Genomic DNA, 15,211 nt, shown 5'->3' with positions numbered 1-15,211 from the left:
GGCCGCCCCCCCTCCCCCTCCGACTTTTCCCTTCCGGGTCGGCGGGGGTCGACTTCCGGGCGGCGGGGGGCCAGTCGGAGGAGGCCGAGGAGCGGGAGCGAGGGAGGCGGCGATGGAGGTGGCGGGGCAGGACAGCGACTGGCGCAGCGCCGCCTTCCGGCAGAAGCTGGTCAGCCAGATGTGAGTGGGCGCCGGGCGGCGCGCGCCGGGTCTGGGGGGCGTCCAGTAAGGCCGCGCGCGAGCCGGAGTGGGGGGGGGGGGGGGGGAGGGGAATCCCCGCTCGGCCCCGCCCCCTAGCGGCGGAACGAGGCCGAGCCCCGCCCCTTTCCTCCCCCCCCCAGTGTCGCCCCCTCCCGGACTCCCGCGGAAGCGCAGCTCGGGCCCGCCCCCCTGCCCATCGATCCATCGATGGGATCGATGACGCCCTTGGGGCCGACGAGTCCCGCCTCGTTCCCCTGCCCCGGGCGTGGGGGGGGGGGGGGAGAGCGGGACGCAGGCAGGGAAGGCTTCCCGGAAGGGGTGCGATTGGAGCAGCAGCGGCGCAGGTGGGGAGCTCGGGGGTCTCCCCCCCCCCCCCATAGGAGGGGGAAGGCCCAGGTAGGAGGGAGCAACCCCCTTGTTGGGCAGGGAGCGTCCCTGTCTCCCATTGCCAGCGCTTAGGACAGTGCTCTGCACGTAGGAAGCGCTCAATAAATACAATGGAACGGCTTGCTGGTTGCCCACCTGGACCCTCGCATCCCTAAGGACATCCCTTGGCTCCCATTTCTCCATCCCTGCCTCTGCCCCCCAGGGCCAACGTGGAGCATCCAACACCCCTGACTCTCTCCTCTCCATCAATGACTCTCCCCCCCCCGTGACTCAGCTCAGACCATCCAACACACCAACTCTCCCTACCCGCCCCCGCAACTCAGCACGGACCATCCAATGCCCCTTGATGCCCCTTTTCCATCTCTGGTCCCCTCCCGGTGACCCAGACCACCCCCCACCCCTCACTCTGCCCTCTCCATCCCCCCCCCCCCGGCGACCCAGCACGGACCATCCCCCCCGGTGACTCAGCTCGGACCATCCGACGTACTAATAATAATAGTGTTGGTGTTTGTTTAAGGAAGATACAAGGTGATGGGGCTGGCCCAAGTAGGGCTCACAGTCTTCTTGCTTATTTTACAGATGAGATAACTGAGGCACAGAGAAGTGACTTGCCCGTGGTCACAGCTGACAAGCGGCGGAGCAGGGATTAGAATTTATGACCTCTGACTCCCAAGCCCAGGCTCTTTCCACTAAGCCACACTGCTTCCAGCTCTTTCTCCCCCGATTCGGCGCAGGCCGTCCACTACCCCTGACTCCCCTTTCCATCTCCTCATCTCTCCCAGTGGCCCATCATGGACCATCCCACACCCCGATTCTCCCTTCTCCATCTCCCATCTTCCGCACGGGCCATCCCACACCTCTCATTCTCCCCTCTCCATCTCCGACCCTCTCCCAGCGTCGGCCGTCCCACACCCCTACCTTCTCCCTCCTTGACTCTCCCCCGACAGCCCATCGCGCACCATCCGACACCCCCGCTCCCCTCGCTCCATCCCTGATTCGTCCCCCGGTATTCCAGTGAGTCAAGGGGAGATGGACACGGAAATACATAATAGTTTGGGGGAAGCAGCAGGGTTTAAAGATAGGGAAATAAGCGCTGCAGGATCAGGTTTGATGAGAACCCGGGAAAGTTCCTTGGGAACTGGAGCATTGCTCGGGACAAACAGAAAACATCATCTACGTGCAACTAAAGGATTCCCCCCGACTCCTGGCTCCAAAAGTGAGGACATAGGGAACTGCACCCACCGTAATGTCCCGTCCAACCGTCCCCTGCCCGAGACCAACAGCCAGCCGGCAGTGCGGAGCCGAAGAATCCCCGTCCCCTCTGATTCTCGAGGCCCAGCCCCCCATTCTTGGCGTGTGACACCTAAAGCTGCTGGCTGGGATGGCCTGTCCATGTCACCTTGGCACCTTGGTATTGCTCTCCCTCCCCAGACCGGCCACGGCCCGACCGGGAGAACGGCCAGCACGGGCCTGGGGCCAAAAACTCCCCGCTTCTGGCCGCTCTGGGAGGGGAAGAGATTTGACGTCATGGAACGGGACAGTCGCCGGGGACTTGCTGGGCGCCCAGTGGGTGTGATGCGCTGTGCTGAGCACTGGAGGAAGTCCAGTACGAACCCCAGGCGCATTACTTGCTCTGCTCGCAAGGAGCTTCCCCTCTAATGGAGCAGACATCAAAATGTTTTCAGACAGGGTTATGAGGTTATAAGATTGGCGAGATAAGCACGATATGAGGAAGAGTATGAATAGATCCCACGTGCTGGAGGTGGCTGTCGGGGCCTGATGACTCAGTGTTAGGTGTGAGTCGTGGAAGACTTGTTGGAGAAGGTGGGATTTGAAGGTGGGGAGAGGTGCGGGCTGGCCGGGAAGAGACGCGCTCCTTGCTGGGAGAAGGGCGCGAGCGAGGGTTCGGAGGTGGCGGGGGAGAGAGGGGAGGGGGGCAGATAGAAGGCGAGCAGGTGGAAAGGGCTGTGACTTGAGGGAGAGGACTCTGAAGCGCCTGGTGAGGCGTTTTTTCTTGATGCGGAGGGACCCGGGAGCCGGAAGGGGGTTGGAGGAGCGGACGTCTAAGCGCTCGTATTGGGGTAACGTCCCTGCGGATGGTGTGTTGTATGGGTCTGACGGGCGGGAGGTCGGCGCGCATGGAGGCCGATGACTCCAGCCCCCCCGGGGCCGGGAGGCTTGGGGGAACCTTGCCCCAAGCGCTCAGTTCAGTGCTCTGCAGGAGGTAAGTGCTCCTTCGGTAAAGCGCCCCGACTGACGGATTGCCTACCTCTTGCGTTGCAGCGATGACGTGATGAGAAAAGCCGGCGTGGCCCACAGTAAGTCGAGCAAGGACATGGAGAGTCACGTGTTCCTGAAGGCCAAGACCCGGGTGAGAGCTCAAGGGATGCGGGGTTGCGTGGCCGCCGTCCCGACGGGGGCGGGTGGGCCGGGCTGCGGGGCGCTGACCCCAACCTGGATTTCCGGTTGGCGTCCGGGCCGGTGTCCCGCGCCCCGGGTCCTGCTTTGGCTCCCGGTCTCCGTTCGGTGGGGGCGGAGAGGGAGGAAGGGACGGAGGGTCAATCAAGAGGGTGACAGGATGGACTTCCAGGGGAGGCCTCCAGATAACGTGGACGACTGCCGATCAGTAGTGACTACGCATCTACCGTGTGTAGAGCGTTGCGCTAAGGGTGTGCGAAAGTGCAGTAGAGTGAGTTGACCCGACTCCTGCCCTTGGAGGAGCGTAGAGTCTGGCCGGGGAGACAGGCATTGAAATAGATCCCACACAGGGAAAGACGGGAGCGGTGTGAGGCAGCTAGGTTTGGAAGCATACAGACAGCCGGGAGGACGCACGGGTCAAGGCCGGGAGGAGAAGCAGGGTTCACAGAGGGGAAACGGGGCAGGCAGAAGGACAGACCCCCAAAGTTTCCATTCCCGGTGGGCGGACACCTCTCTCCTCAGGGTTCTCGTCCGGGGGGGCCTCCCTTCCACCAGAGTTCAGCGGCGTTAGGTGTCAGGCCTTTCCCCGTCCAATGGACGATTGAAGAAATCAACCGGGAACAAAATTGGAAAATGTTATCCCGCTGGACTGCCAGCCACCCCCCACATCCCACGTCCCCCCCGGCACGCCGGCGCTATGGATCTCGGATCACATCCGCCCCCATCCCCGCCGGCTGAGTCAGATGGCGGCCGCCTCTTTGATGGAGAAAGAACCCCGAGCCCACCGGCTCCGACTTGGGGCGGATGTTACCACCGGCCCGCGGGGGACTCCAGGCCCGCCTGGCCGGCGGAAGGGATGACTCCGACGGGCCGAGGGAGCGGGGCTGGGAGAAGGGAAATGTTGAGTCATGAGAAGTTGGCTTCCTCACTCTGGACTCATCTGCTTCCTGTTTTTGGTTTTAGGAGGAATACCTTTCTCTGGTGGCCCGGCTCATCATCCATTTCCGAGACATCCGTAAGTACCCGCCGGAGTCGCCGGGAGTAGCTCTGACAGGATTGGGTGTGGCCCGTCCGCTCTTGTCCAGCCCGCTGCTCTTCGGACACGAGGACCGATTCCTGTGGGTGGGGGCTTTTCGAATCCCGCCCCGAACGGTTTCTCTGAGGTTTTATCTCAGGCTTCCCTAACTCTGTTGTGCTCTCGCGAAGCCCCCGCTTACGTCCGGGCACCCGTCCGCCGAAGCCTTGACCATCCGCGGTCCGAGGGTCCCCCGGTTTCTTCCTTTCGGGATTCGTCCGATCTCTCCCCGCCAAAGAGGAGGGCACCTCCCCTCCCCGGCCGGTCTCCTCCGCGGACCCCGCCGCCTTTGTAAGCGTCACTCCCAACAAGAGTCCTGACCACGTCTCCTGGGTTTGGCGGTTAGGGGCCGGCCACGTGGGAACCAACCGCGGGAAGGGCGTAGGATTTTTGGCACCAGCTGGGAGACCGGTTTGGATCAACGGTAGTCCTTGTCCAGCCTCCGGTCCCGGGCACGTGGGCAGAGGGCGAGGCAGCGGGGCTCTGAAGGGAGACGATGCCGTGGAAGCGGGAGGTGTCAGGATCTCTTTGTATCTCTTCTTTCCACTAGATAACAAGAAGTCTCAAGCTTCAGTTGCCGGTAAGAGCTTGCTTGCTTTCCGAGGTTCAAGTCGGTAGCGATTGGAGGTCGGGGTGGAGAAGCAAGGGGAGGTGGACTGGAGGTCCCTTCCCTCGAGGCCCAGCATGCGGCCACTTCCAGAGACGGCCCTGGCTCGCCTTCTGGCCCCAGCTCCCCGCTCACACGGGCAACGTGCTTAGCTTCTCTCGACCGCAGTCCCTCCTTCCCATCCCAGTATGTGGGAAGAGGTGGGGCTCCTACCTGCTCCTGCCCGCCCTGTCCTCCTCTCCAGGAGGCCGGGGTCACCCAGCCAACAGTTTTGAGCAGAAAACCCCTTCCGGCTGGAGAGGGAGAACAAAAACTGAAAAGGCCTCACCGCTCCTGACTGTTCCTCACTCCCCCGCACGGTGGAGGGAAGCCGGAAAATCTGGAACCAGCCCCAGTGAAAGGGAAATCCTGGAGTGGCCATTCGGGTGTAGAAATGATTTCCCCTTTGTGATGGTGGTGGCCCTGTGGGGCGGCAAGGTTGATGTGCCTGCCCGCTTGGGCCCGGGCTAGGGAGAAACTCTGCCGCTAACAGCCATGGCTCGCCTCTCCCATTTTTAATCCGCCCCGAGGCCCCAGGCTGCCTGCCTGGCATTTAGGGCACGTGCCGGCATGGGCGTCTCTTTCGGCAGTTGGCTTGATGTATTTTTGTGCTCAGACGGGGCACTCCTGGGGGCAGTCCGTCCCCATCCCACCTTCTTGCTGCGGTCACCGTCGCCACAGACAAAAAAATTTTCCCGTTGTGGGTCTTTTTCTTTTACCGGCAACGGCGGCGATGTTAGGTGAGCAGTCACGGCTGTCTGCGCAGCAGGTTGATTGGCTGTGACACTGCAGGCCTGAGGCAAATGCAGCCTGAGGGCGGATGCAGGGCGGGCATCTGTCGTGGAAAGCCAAGGCCCCCGGTTGCACGCAGAGACCACCGAGGGTATCCCCCAGGCCCCGGCTGCCTATCGAGGGGTTTTCCCAGGCCTGGAGGCCAGGGCCCTGTGCTACAACTGGCAGTCCCGGGCTCCTGCGTCAGTCACCCACCTGGATGGGATTTCAGTATCATTTCTCTGGTTCCAGCCAGGCGGCGGCCTGGGGAGCGCGGGGCTGTTGCCGAGGGTGAACGTCCATTCTTGAGGGTCACCCGGCAGCTGGTGCTCAGCCTGCCAGCGGGTCCGGGCCGGAGCTCGGCCGTAGGGGTCAGTTTACCTCATTTCAGAGTTCTTGAATGGGAGGCTTCCCCCAGCAGTGCAGGGTTTCTGGGTGCAGGTGGGTGGGACGTCGCAGTTTCTCCAGGCTCCCCGTCGGATCGTGGTGGAGACCGACTTTGCCCGGCCGCTGCCAGTCCTCTGCACGACTTCTTCCCGGGTGGGGGGTGCCTAGTCCTCGGGGATCGGCACAGAGCAGCTCTTGGAAGGGTGGCGTTGTCGAAGGCTTCTCACGACACTCACCGCCCGACGTGTTGGTATCCCCTCCGGAAGACTCTCCCGACACCAGCTTGCGGGTCTCCTGTTCATTCAGTCATTCTTTCATTCAATCGTATTAAGCGCTTACTCCGTGCAGAGTGCTATACTAAGTGCTTGGGAAAGTACAGGATAATAATAAACAGTGACATTCCCTGTCCACAGCGAGCTCACAGGCTCGGGGGGGAGACAGACATCGATACAAATAAGTAAAATTACAGATAAATGCTGTGGGGCTGGGAGGGCTCACTCGCTCCCCTATCCCTTCGTCATTCTCGCACCACGGACCCACAGCCCTGGATCACCTCCACCGTCCGCCTCCTTCGCTCTTATGCTCGAGCTCCTAAATCCTGCTGGCGGAAATCTGAACACCAGGCCAACCTTGTCCACTTTAAATTTATCCTGTCTTGCCTTAACTCTGCCCTCTCCTCCGCCAGGCAAAACTGTTTCTCTTTATTGACACCCATGCCCATCGCTCTCAACTGTGCCGGACATTTAACTCCCTCCTCAGGCTCCCTGTTCCTCCCTCTCCCCCGACGATCTGGCCACCTGTTTCATTAGGAAAATTAACACCATCAGGTCTGAGCTCCCCAAAGTCACGCCTCCCCGCACTCCATCCCCCCACCTCTAGACCCCCCTCTTCTTTCTCATCCTTCCCAGCAGTATCTTCAGAGGAGAGCTCCTCCCTCAAGTGCCACCCCCTCCATGTGCGCTTCCCACCCCAATCCCTCCTACCTTATAGAAACTCTCGCCCCTCTCTTCCTCCCCTCCTTAACTTCCATCTTCAACCGCTCACGTTGCAACGGCTTCTTCCCCTCTGCCTTCAAACATGCCCACGTCTCCCCCATCCTAAAAGAATCCTCCCTTGACCCCACTGCCGCCTCCAGTTATCGCCCCATCGCCCTCCTACCCTTCCTTTCCAGACTCCTAGGAGGAGGTGTCTAACTCGCTGCCTCGAATTTCTCTCCTCCAACTCTCTCCTCGACCCCTCCAATCTGGCTTCCTTCCCCTCCACTCCACCGAAACTACCCTCTCAAAAGTCACCAATGTCCTCCTTCTTGCCAAATCCAATGGCTCCTACTCTTAATCCTCTTCGACCTCTCAGCTGCCGTGGATACTGTCGACCATCCCCTTCTCCTCCACGCATTATCCAATCTTGGTTTCATGGACTCCTTCCTCTCCTGTTTCTCCTTTTATCTCTCTGGCCGTTAGTGCTCAGTCTCCTTAGCAGTCTCCTCCTCCCCCTCCCATCCCCTAAGTGTAGGGATTTCTCAAGGGTCAATTCTTGGTCCCCTTCTGATGTCCTATACTCACTCCCTCGGTGAACTCATTCACTCCCATGGCTTCACCTATCATCTCTACAAGGTTGATACCCAAATCTACATCTCGTCCCCTGTTCTCTCTCCCTCCCTCCAGGCTCGCATCTCCTCCTGCTTTCAGGATATCTGCACCTGGATGTCCTTCCGCCACCTAAAAATCAACATGTCCAAGACTGAGCTCCTTATCTTTCCTCCCAAACCCTGTCCTCTCCCTGACTTTTCTATTTTTATTAATGATGTGGACGGCATTACCATCCTTCCTGTCTCACAAGCCCGCAGCCTTGGTGTCATCCTTGACTCCGATCTGTCATTCATCCCAAATATCCAATCCGTCACTAAAACCTGTCCGTCTCACCATCACAACGTCGCCAATACCCGCCCTTTCCTCTTCATCCAAACCACTTCCACATTAGTACAATCACTCATCATATCCCGGCTGGCTTGCTGTATCAGCATCCTTTCGGATCCCCTAACCTCCTGTCTCTCCCCACTTCAGTCTATACTTCACTCTGCTGCCCGGATTATCTTTCTACAGAAATGTTCTGGGCATGTCACCCCGTCCTCAAAAATCTCCAGTGGTTGCCTATCAACCTCCATATCAAGCAAAAACTTCCCATCTTGGCTTCAAAGCTCTCCATCATCTTGCCCTTCTTACCTCATCGCCCTTTTCTACTTCTGCATCCCAGCCCGCACACTGCGCTCCTCTGGTATTAACCTTCTCACTGTGCCTCGTTCTCGCCTGCCCGCCATCGACCCCCGGACCGCGTCTTGTCTCTGGCCTGGAATGCCCTCCCTCTTCAAATCTGCCAAACTAGCACACTTCCCTCCTTCCAAGCCCTACTGAAAGCTCACCTCCACCAGGAGGCCTTCCCAGACTAAGCCCCCCTTTTCCTCTGCTCCCCCTCCCTTCCCCATCACCCGGGCTCGCTCCCTTCGCTCTACCCCATTCCCCGTCCCACAGCACTTGTGACTGGATGAACACATATAATTATAATGCTATTATTTCTTTAATGATGTATATATCTATAATTCTATTTATAATAATGCTACTAATGCCTGTTTACTCGTTTGAAGTCTGTCTTCCCCCTTCTAGACTGTGAGCCCGTTATGGGCAGCCATTGTCTCTGTTGGTGAATTATACTTTCCAAGCGCTTAATCCAGCACAGTGCTCTGCACATAATAAGCGCTTAACAAATACCAACATTATTATTACAGTGCCCTGCACCCAGTAAGCACTCAGTAAATACGACTGGGTGAATGAATGAATGAATGAATGAAAGACCAAAGGCAGCAAGTCAGGGTGAAGCAGAAGGGAGTGGGAGATGAGGAAAAGCGGGGCTTAGTCTGGGAAGACCTCCTGGAGGAGGGCGTATCTTTTGAGCACTTATTGAGTGCAGAGCATTGTACAGTATTACAGTGTAATATCGTAATACACCCAGTTCCGTCAGAGATTCTCCCTTTGAATCCGGCGGGTGTCTCGGAGACGGACGACGAGCCGGGCCACCGGAGAAACGTACTCCTCCTAAAACCATAAACTGGATGCAGATGAGTCCAGAGTGAGGAAGCCAACTTCTCGCGACTCAACATTTCCCTTCTCCCACCGTATCGAGTTGGTAGACGCCTCCCCTGCCCACAACAAGCTTACAGTTTGGAGGGGGAGACGAAAATCAATCAAAATTAGGGTTCTGGCCATAAGCGCTGTAGGGCTGAGGGGGTAAATAAAAGGAGCACATCGGGGCGAGGAAGCGGGGAGGAGGGCGCCGCACTTACCATCTCGTGGAGCAGCACGTTGCCGTCCTCGATCGGCTTGATGTCGCCGGGACCAGACACCAGCCTGTTGGGACCCCCCCCAGAAACACGTTGGCCCCGGGCCCGGCGACCACGTGGCCTGACGCTTCAAGTCAACCTTGACGGCTTACCGGGTTGCGGTGCTGTCCAACTCCTTTATGGTCACAAATGGGAGACACAAAAGGACATCTTGGGGTCCAGGGCCGGTCCTGCCTCAGTCCCTCCAGCCGCTGCCGACCGTGGGGGCCAGTCAGTTCGTCCACCGTGTCACCTGGGAAAACAGGGCTACTTGGCAGTGGGCAACTGATAGCTTAATCCAGTCTTGTCAGTGGTGTGTGCTTAGAGTGTGCTCCCACGGCAGTGCTTACTCGGAAGTCAGCTGGAAACACACCTCTGAAACCCCAGGTGACAGCGGGGGTTGCCCCGTATTACAGAAATTTAAGCTTCCCAGCCCTCTGGCCCTCTCAGCCCCTGGCTCTCAGGGAGGAGCGAGAAGCTGTGTTGTTTAAGATCCTTCTAGCGTGGCCCCCGCCACTTCCGGATCTGGGGCCGGGTGGGAGGAGAAGCCGTGCCACCCACCAGAAAATTCTTGGTGTGGAGGAAGGGCTTTGCCAAGCCTTGGGCTCTGTGAAGACCAACAAGGTCAGACCCAATCCCTGCCCCAGGAGCTCTCAATCTGTGCCAGGAGTTGACACGACAGCCTCGCGGGGGTCCCCTTCCCGCCGGGCACCTGGCTCCTCCGACTCTGCTCCCCACAGCAATATCGGGAGCCGGGGTGATGCCCGTTTCCCTCTCCATGGTCCCCCATAGCAGCTGGTTCGGGGCAAGGAAGAGAGGGCCGACCCCGGGCGGGCTCGAGCCTCGGGACCCCCGCGGGCTCCCGGGGAATCCGGGCTCTGTCCGGCAGGTCCGTCCTTCCGGACCGACCTGGGGGCCGGGGTCTCTGGGCGGGTCCTGGACTGCAGAGAGGTCCCTGGGACCCGTATCCAGAGGGAACGCCCCCCCCCCCGAACTGGGGGAGGCCTCACTCTGGGGAACGCCGCCCCATTTTGGGGAACGTTGGAGGCACGTGCCCGTCCCGCCGAGCCCCCACCACCCTTCCCCCGGTTGTGTTCCCACAGATCCCATGAACGCGCTGCAGAACCTAACGGGGCCCCCCCCAGCAGGAGCCCCCGGGATCAGCATGGCGACGCGTGGTCCAGGGCAATCCCTAGGAGGGCTCAGCGGGCTTGGCGCCGTGGGCCAAGGAATGACCCTGTCGGGGCAGCCTCCCCCCGGCACCTCCGGAATGGCTCCTCACGGCCTCTCTGTTGTCTCGGCCGCCACCCAGCAAAGTAAGTACCGTGGGAGGCTGGAGGGCGCTCAGGCGGGAGAGTGGGCGGCCTGCTTCTAGCCTCTGGGGGGATGAAGGGACGAGAACGGCCCCCGGGGCTCACAGACAGCCTCCACACCGGGCGTGTGGCGAGGCGGGAGGGGGAACCCCGGAGCCAGTTGCAGATTCTCCGCCCAGAACCCCCTCCTCGATCCAAGGAGAGCTCGTCAAGGGAGCCCAGAGACCTCTCCGCTGTGGCCCTAGGCGCCCTCCCCCCCGACTTCGCCTGACCGTGATGGCTAAGAGTCAATCCTAGTCCCCATAGCCCCGACCATTCCTGCCTCTGGCTTCAGTATCAGTGTCACCGTCCCCCACTCCCCACCACTGGACCGGATACCCAGGCCTCAGGCAGGTGCGAGGACTCTGCCCTCCCCGGGAAAGACACCGTCCCATCCCCTTGTCCATCTTCCTAACTGCAGTCCCGTTGGAAGCGCCTCCCCCCGCCCATCCGTGGCGACAGCCCCATCCCCCGCTCCTCCGGCACTTACGATAGCCGTTGTAGCTACTCCCCTTCGGCCCGGAGACCGCTCGGACTCCTCCTGCCTGGTACGGAGAGGGTCAAGCCGAGCCATCTCTGGTCCTCCCCGCCACTGCGGCTCGGCCGCTCCCGGTGATTTTATCCAGTCCCTGGTGGGACGTTACGGCGATTCATTTGGCTGGTCCCTCCCGGCCGTGTCCTGAACATTTGGGCTCCCGCAGAGTCCCCACTCGCAACGCTGAGGCTCCGGGCCCGGGATCCCACCCTCCATGGGTCCATGGGCTCCAGGATCCTTGGGGAGTTGGTGTCGGGGAGCTCAGGCCCAGCTGGGCCCGGGGTCAGTGCGTCTGCACCTGCTGCTGGCCGGGCTTGGGGACGCCTCTTTAGACACTACCTTCTGGATGCCTCTTTTGGATTGCCTTATGGACTCCTCTTTCCAACTGCTTTGTGGACGCCTCTTTTGGATTAGCATGTTGGTCCCTCTTTTGGACAAGAATAATGATAGTAATGGTATTTGTTAAGCACTTAATAATAATCGTGGTATCTGTTAAGCACTTACTATGTGCAGAGCACTGCTCTAAGCGCTGGGGTAGATACAGGGTAATCAGATTGTCCCGCGTGGGGCTCACATTTTTTAATCCCCATTTTTACAGATGAGGTAACTGAGGCCCAGACAAGTTAAGTGACTTGCCCAAGGTCACACAGCAGACGAGTAGCAGTCGGGATTAGAACTCACGACCTCTGACTCCCAAGCCCGTGCTCTTTCCACTAAGCCACGGTGCTTCTCAGTTACTGTGTGCCAAGCACTGTTCTAAGCACTGGGGTAGATACAGGGTAATCAGGTTGTTCCTCGTGGGGCTCCCAGTCTTCATCCCCGTTTTACAGATGAGCTAGCCGAGGCACAGAGAAGTGAAATGACTTGCCCAGAGTCACGCAGCAGACAAGTGGCAGAGCCGGGATTAGAACCCACGGCCTCTGACTCCCAAGCCCGGGCTCCTTCCACTAAGCCACGGTGCTTCTCTATCTTGCGGACGCCTCTTTGGGACTACCTTTTGGATTCCACTTGCCTTGAAACCTTTGGTCTGCAAAGGACAGGTCCCCGAACAACCCCGCGCCGTCCCTATTCGGCAGCCAAATGTGTTTCTCCCTCGCGGTCGGCCGCTACCATCACCGGGGGACAACCTTCGAATACTCAATGGAAAGCAAACGCGCGACCCATTTAGAAGTCGGTAGCCCCTCTTGTCCCATCTCGGGCGAGGGGATTGGAACCCAGGTCCCTCCTGCCCCGAAGGAATCCGGACCAAAGGGCGGCAGACCTTGGAGAAAGGGACTTGTCCGCCTTTCTTTGACCGCAAGACCCCTGGGACACCGGGGAGGGTTTCACGCCTCCTTGGCGGGGCTCGTCGGTGGGCTTCTGGAGGGAGGGATCCCAGACTGACCCTCCTGTCCTCACTGTCACCTGTCCAGCCCAACGCCAAGCATTTGGAGGGCGTCACTGAAACTCTCGTTCTGGAAAAATCACAGGCTAGGCGACTCGACGGGAATTTGTCGGTCGAGGACGGGTGGTTAGAAGATGTCACCGAAGTTGGTGACTGCCGGTAGAGATTCTCGTGTTAGTGTGGAGCCCCCTGCTGGAACCCCGCCCTTGCCTTGTTTTACAAACAGAGAAAGTCCTGCCTGGCACAGTTCGGTAAGGCCCAAGCCGGGAAGCGTGAGGACATCACGCCCCGACCAGTGCCGCTCGCCCAAGCACGACCGTTTCTAATAATAATGTTGGTAGCTGTTAGGCGCTTACTGTGTGCCGAGCGCCGTTCTAAGCGCCGGGGGAGATGCGGGGTCATCAGGTTGTCCCACGGGGGGCGCACAGTCTTCATCCCCGTTTTCCAGATGAGGGAACTGAGGCACCGAGAAGTGAAGTGACTCGCCCAAAGTCACACAGCTGACGAGCGGAGGAGCCAGGACTAGGACCCATGACTTCTGACTCCCAAGCCCGGGCTCTTTCCACTGAGCCACGCTGCTTCTATAGGCACCGATTCCCCTGGTGCCAACACGGCCGGGCAGCCCAGTACCACAGGGAGAACATTCCAGATCCTCTCCTCGTATCCTACCTGCATCTCCCGGGTGTTGGACCGCCCCTGCCCCTGTCCCCGTCCAGGATTGAAGCAGGGACCACTTCTCGCCGCTCAGACCCCATCTGCTCTACGATGCCTGGGAGTAAATAAGTCGGGGACCCCAACCGTGTACACGGGATTGGACCTCCGCCCATCTGCGGACACGAGGCCCCCTCCCCGCCCCGCCATTAGATCCAGCGTACCTTCCCGACTCCTGGCTCGGGCTCCCGGGCTGGTCCGTGACCGGCACCCTTGGCCGTGGCCGCTGCCTCTCCTGTTCTGATCCGGTCTTCCAGGTGGCCCTGGGGACGCCGGGGAGATTTGGCCGGGGGTTGGGGGGGGGGCGCGAGGCCGTCCCCGTTTCCTTAGACTCTCCCGCGGCTTCGTTTGCAGCCCAACTTCAGCTGCAGCAGGTGGCTCTCCAGCAGCAGCAGCAGCAACAGCAGCAGCAGCAGCAGCAGTTTCAGCAGCAGGTGGTCTTGCAGCAGCAGCAGCAGCAGCAACAGCAGCAGCAGCAGCAGCAGCAGCAGCAGTTCCAGGCCCAGAATGCCATTCAGCAGCAGTTTCAGGTGGCGGCCGCGGCCGCCGTGGCCGCCCAGCAGCAACAGCAGCAGCTGCAGGCAGCCCAGCAGCAGCACCTCATGAAACTGCACCATCAGAACCAACAACAGGTACTGGGCCGGCCAGGGCGCCCGCTCCCTCCCCCCTCGGGTGCCTCCGGTGTGAGTTCGGATGTGGACGGGCCCAAATCCAACGTGGCGGCACCTAGAATCCCACTGGGTCCAGGCCGGCAGGGCCCCCGGGATTATTCGGCAGATCGGAATAGAAGAGGGTCGGTTGGTCCTACGGGGCGGAATTTTCTAGGCGCGAGGCGGGGCACAGAGCAAAGATTCTACGAAGGCAACGGTACCAACCGTAAAGGTGTGTCAGTTGGGAGCCAGCTCGGCGCCGGACGCCGGACCGTAGGGCCCTGCCGTGCCTTAGGACCTTCTGCTTGACGTGCCACGGTTACGGGGGTGCGCGGGACCCCGGGAGGGTATCTACACCACACTCTCAGTCAGTCGTATTTATTGAGAGCTTACTGTGTGTAGAGCTCTGTGGTAAGGGCTTGGGCGAGGACAGTTGAACGGATTTCTCTGCCCCCCCCAGAGAGCTTACGGTCAAGGGGGGAGCCTGTTGTTGGGTAGGGATTTTACTTGTCGCCACCTTGTTCTTTCAGAGCGCTTAATACAGCGCTCTGCACACAGTAAGCGTCCAGTAAATGCGACTGAATGAATGCAGACGTCATTATGAAGAAATAAATTATGGATATGGACCTAAGCGCTGTGGGACTGAGGGAGGGGTGGACTAGGGATGCAAATCCAAGTGGAAGGGTGACAGAGAAGGGAGCGCGAGTAGAGGAAACGATGGCCCAGTTGGGGAAGGCCTCTTGGAAGAGATGTGCTTTTAATAAGGCTTTGAAAACGAGGAGAGTGATCGTCCGTTGGATATGAAGAGGGAGGGAGATCGAGGCCAGAGGGGCTGGTGGGGGCGAGAGGGCGGCGGCGAGGTAGACGAGATCGAGGGACAGTGAGTAGGTTGGCGTTAGAGCGTGTGGGTTGGGTTGTAGAAGGAAATCAGGGAGATTAGGTAGGAGGGGGCAAGGTGATCGAGTGCTTTAAAGCCAGTGGCGAGGAGTTTCTCTTTTAAGCGGGGGTGGGTGGGCAACCACCCTCTCCTTGCCATTTCCAGCCCGGGATGCAGGGATAAAGTCCCCTGGAATCCAGAAGCCCTGGAGGGTGGAGGAGATGGGATTAGCAGAGGCATGAAGCACACGTTCATCTCATGAATATGCTCATTGCCTACAAAGCCAGTAGCTGGCCGGCAAGACTTTTACTAAGGGCTTAGTAGGTTCCAAGCCCTGCACTTAGAGAGGAGCGGGGAGGTGGGACTGGTGCAAGATGATCACACTGGATGCAAATGGATATTACAATCTAAGTTGGAGGGAGAGCGGGGATCTTATCCACATTT

General features: G+C 59.6%; 1 protein-coding gene and 1 long non-coding RNA gene across 2 annotated transcripts in view; one reads left to right on the top strand and one right to left on the bottom strand.

The window, feature by feature from the left end:
- Positions 1-73: 73 nt before the first annotated feature.
- The window catches only part of LOC100090582 (mediator of RNA polymerase II transcription subunit 15), a 33,423-nt gene continuing 18,285 nt past the window's right edge, over positions 74-15,211 (top strand). Inside the window, exons 1-6 of the mRNA XM_029049182.2 lie at positions 74-180; positions 2,872-2,959; positions 3,970-4,021; positions 4,632-4,661; positions 10,362-10,574; positions 13,595-13,872. Coding sequence (XP_028905015.1) covers positions 113-180; positions 2,872-2,959; positions 3,970-4,021; positions 4,632-4,661; positions 10,362-10,574; positions 13,595-13,872 — 729 coding nt within the window. The 5' untranslated portion in view covers positions 74-112. The remainder of the gene's footprint in view (positions 181-2,871; positions 2,960-3,969; positions 4,022-4,631; positions 4,662-10,361; positions 10,575-13,594; positions 13,873-15,211) is intronic.
- On the bottom strand, positions 3,741-13,660 carry LOC114806096. The gene is made up of 4 exons (XR_003754208.2): positions 13,405-13,660; positions 9,372-9,511; positions 9,223-9,286; positions 3,741-6,179 (listed from the first exon to the last, which is right to left on the bottom strand). It is a non-coding gene; the product is annotated as an uncharacterized LOC114806096 (long non-coding RNA).

The sequence above is a fragment of the Ornithorhynchus anatinus genome, chromosome 21, assembly GCF_004115215.2.
Source record: "Ornithorhynchus anatinus isolate Pmale09 chromosome 21, mOrnAna1.pri.v4, whole genome shotgun sequence".
NCBI classification, from domain to species: Eukaryota; Metazoa; Chordata; class Mammalia; order Monotremata; family Ornithorhynchidae; genus Ornithorhynchus; species Ornithorhynchus anatinus.
The sequence above is the reverse complement of the archived record's forward strand: the minus strand, read 5'-3'. Positions and strand labels throughout refer to the sequence as shown.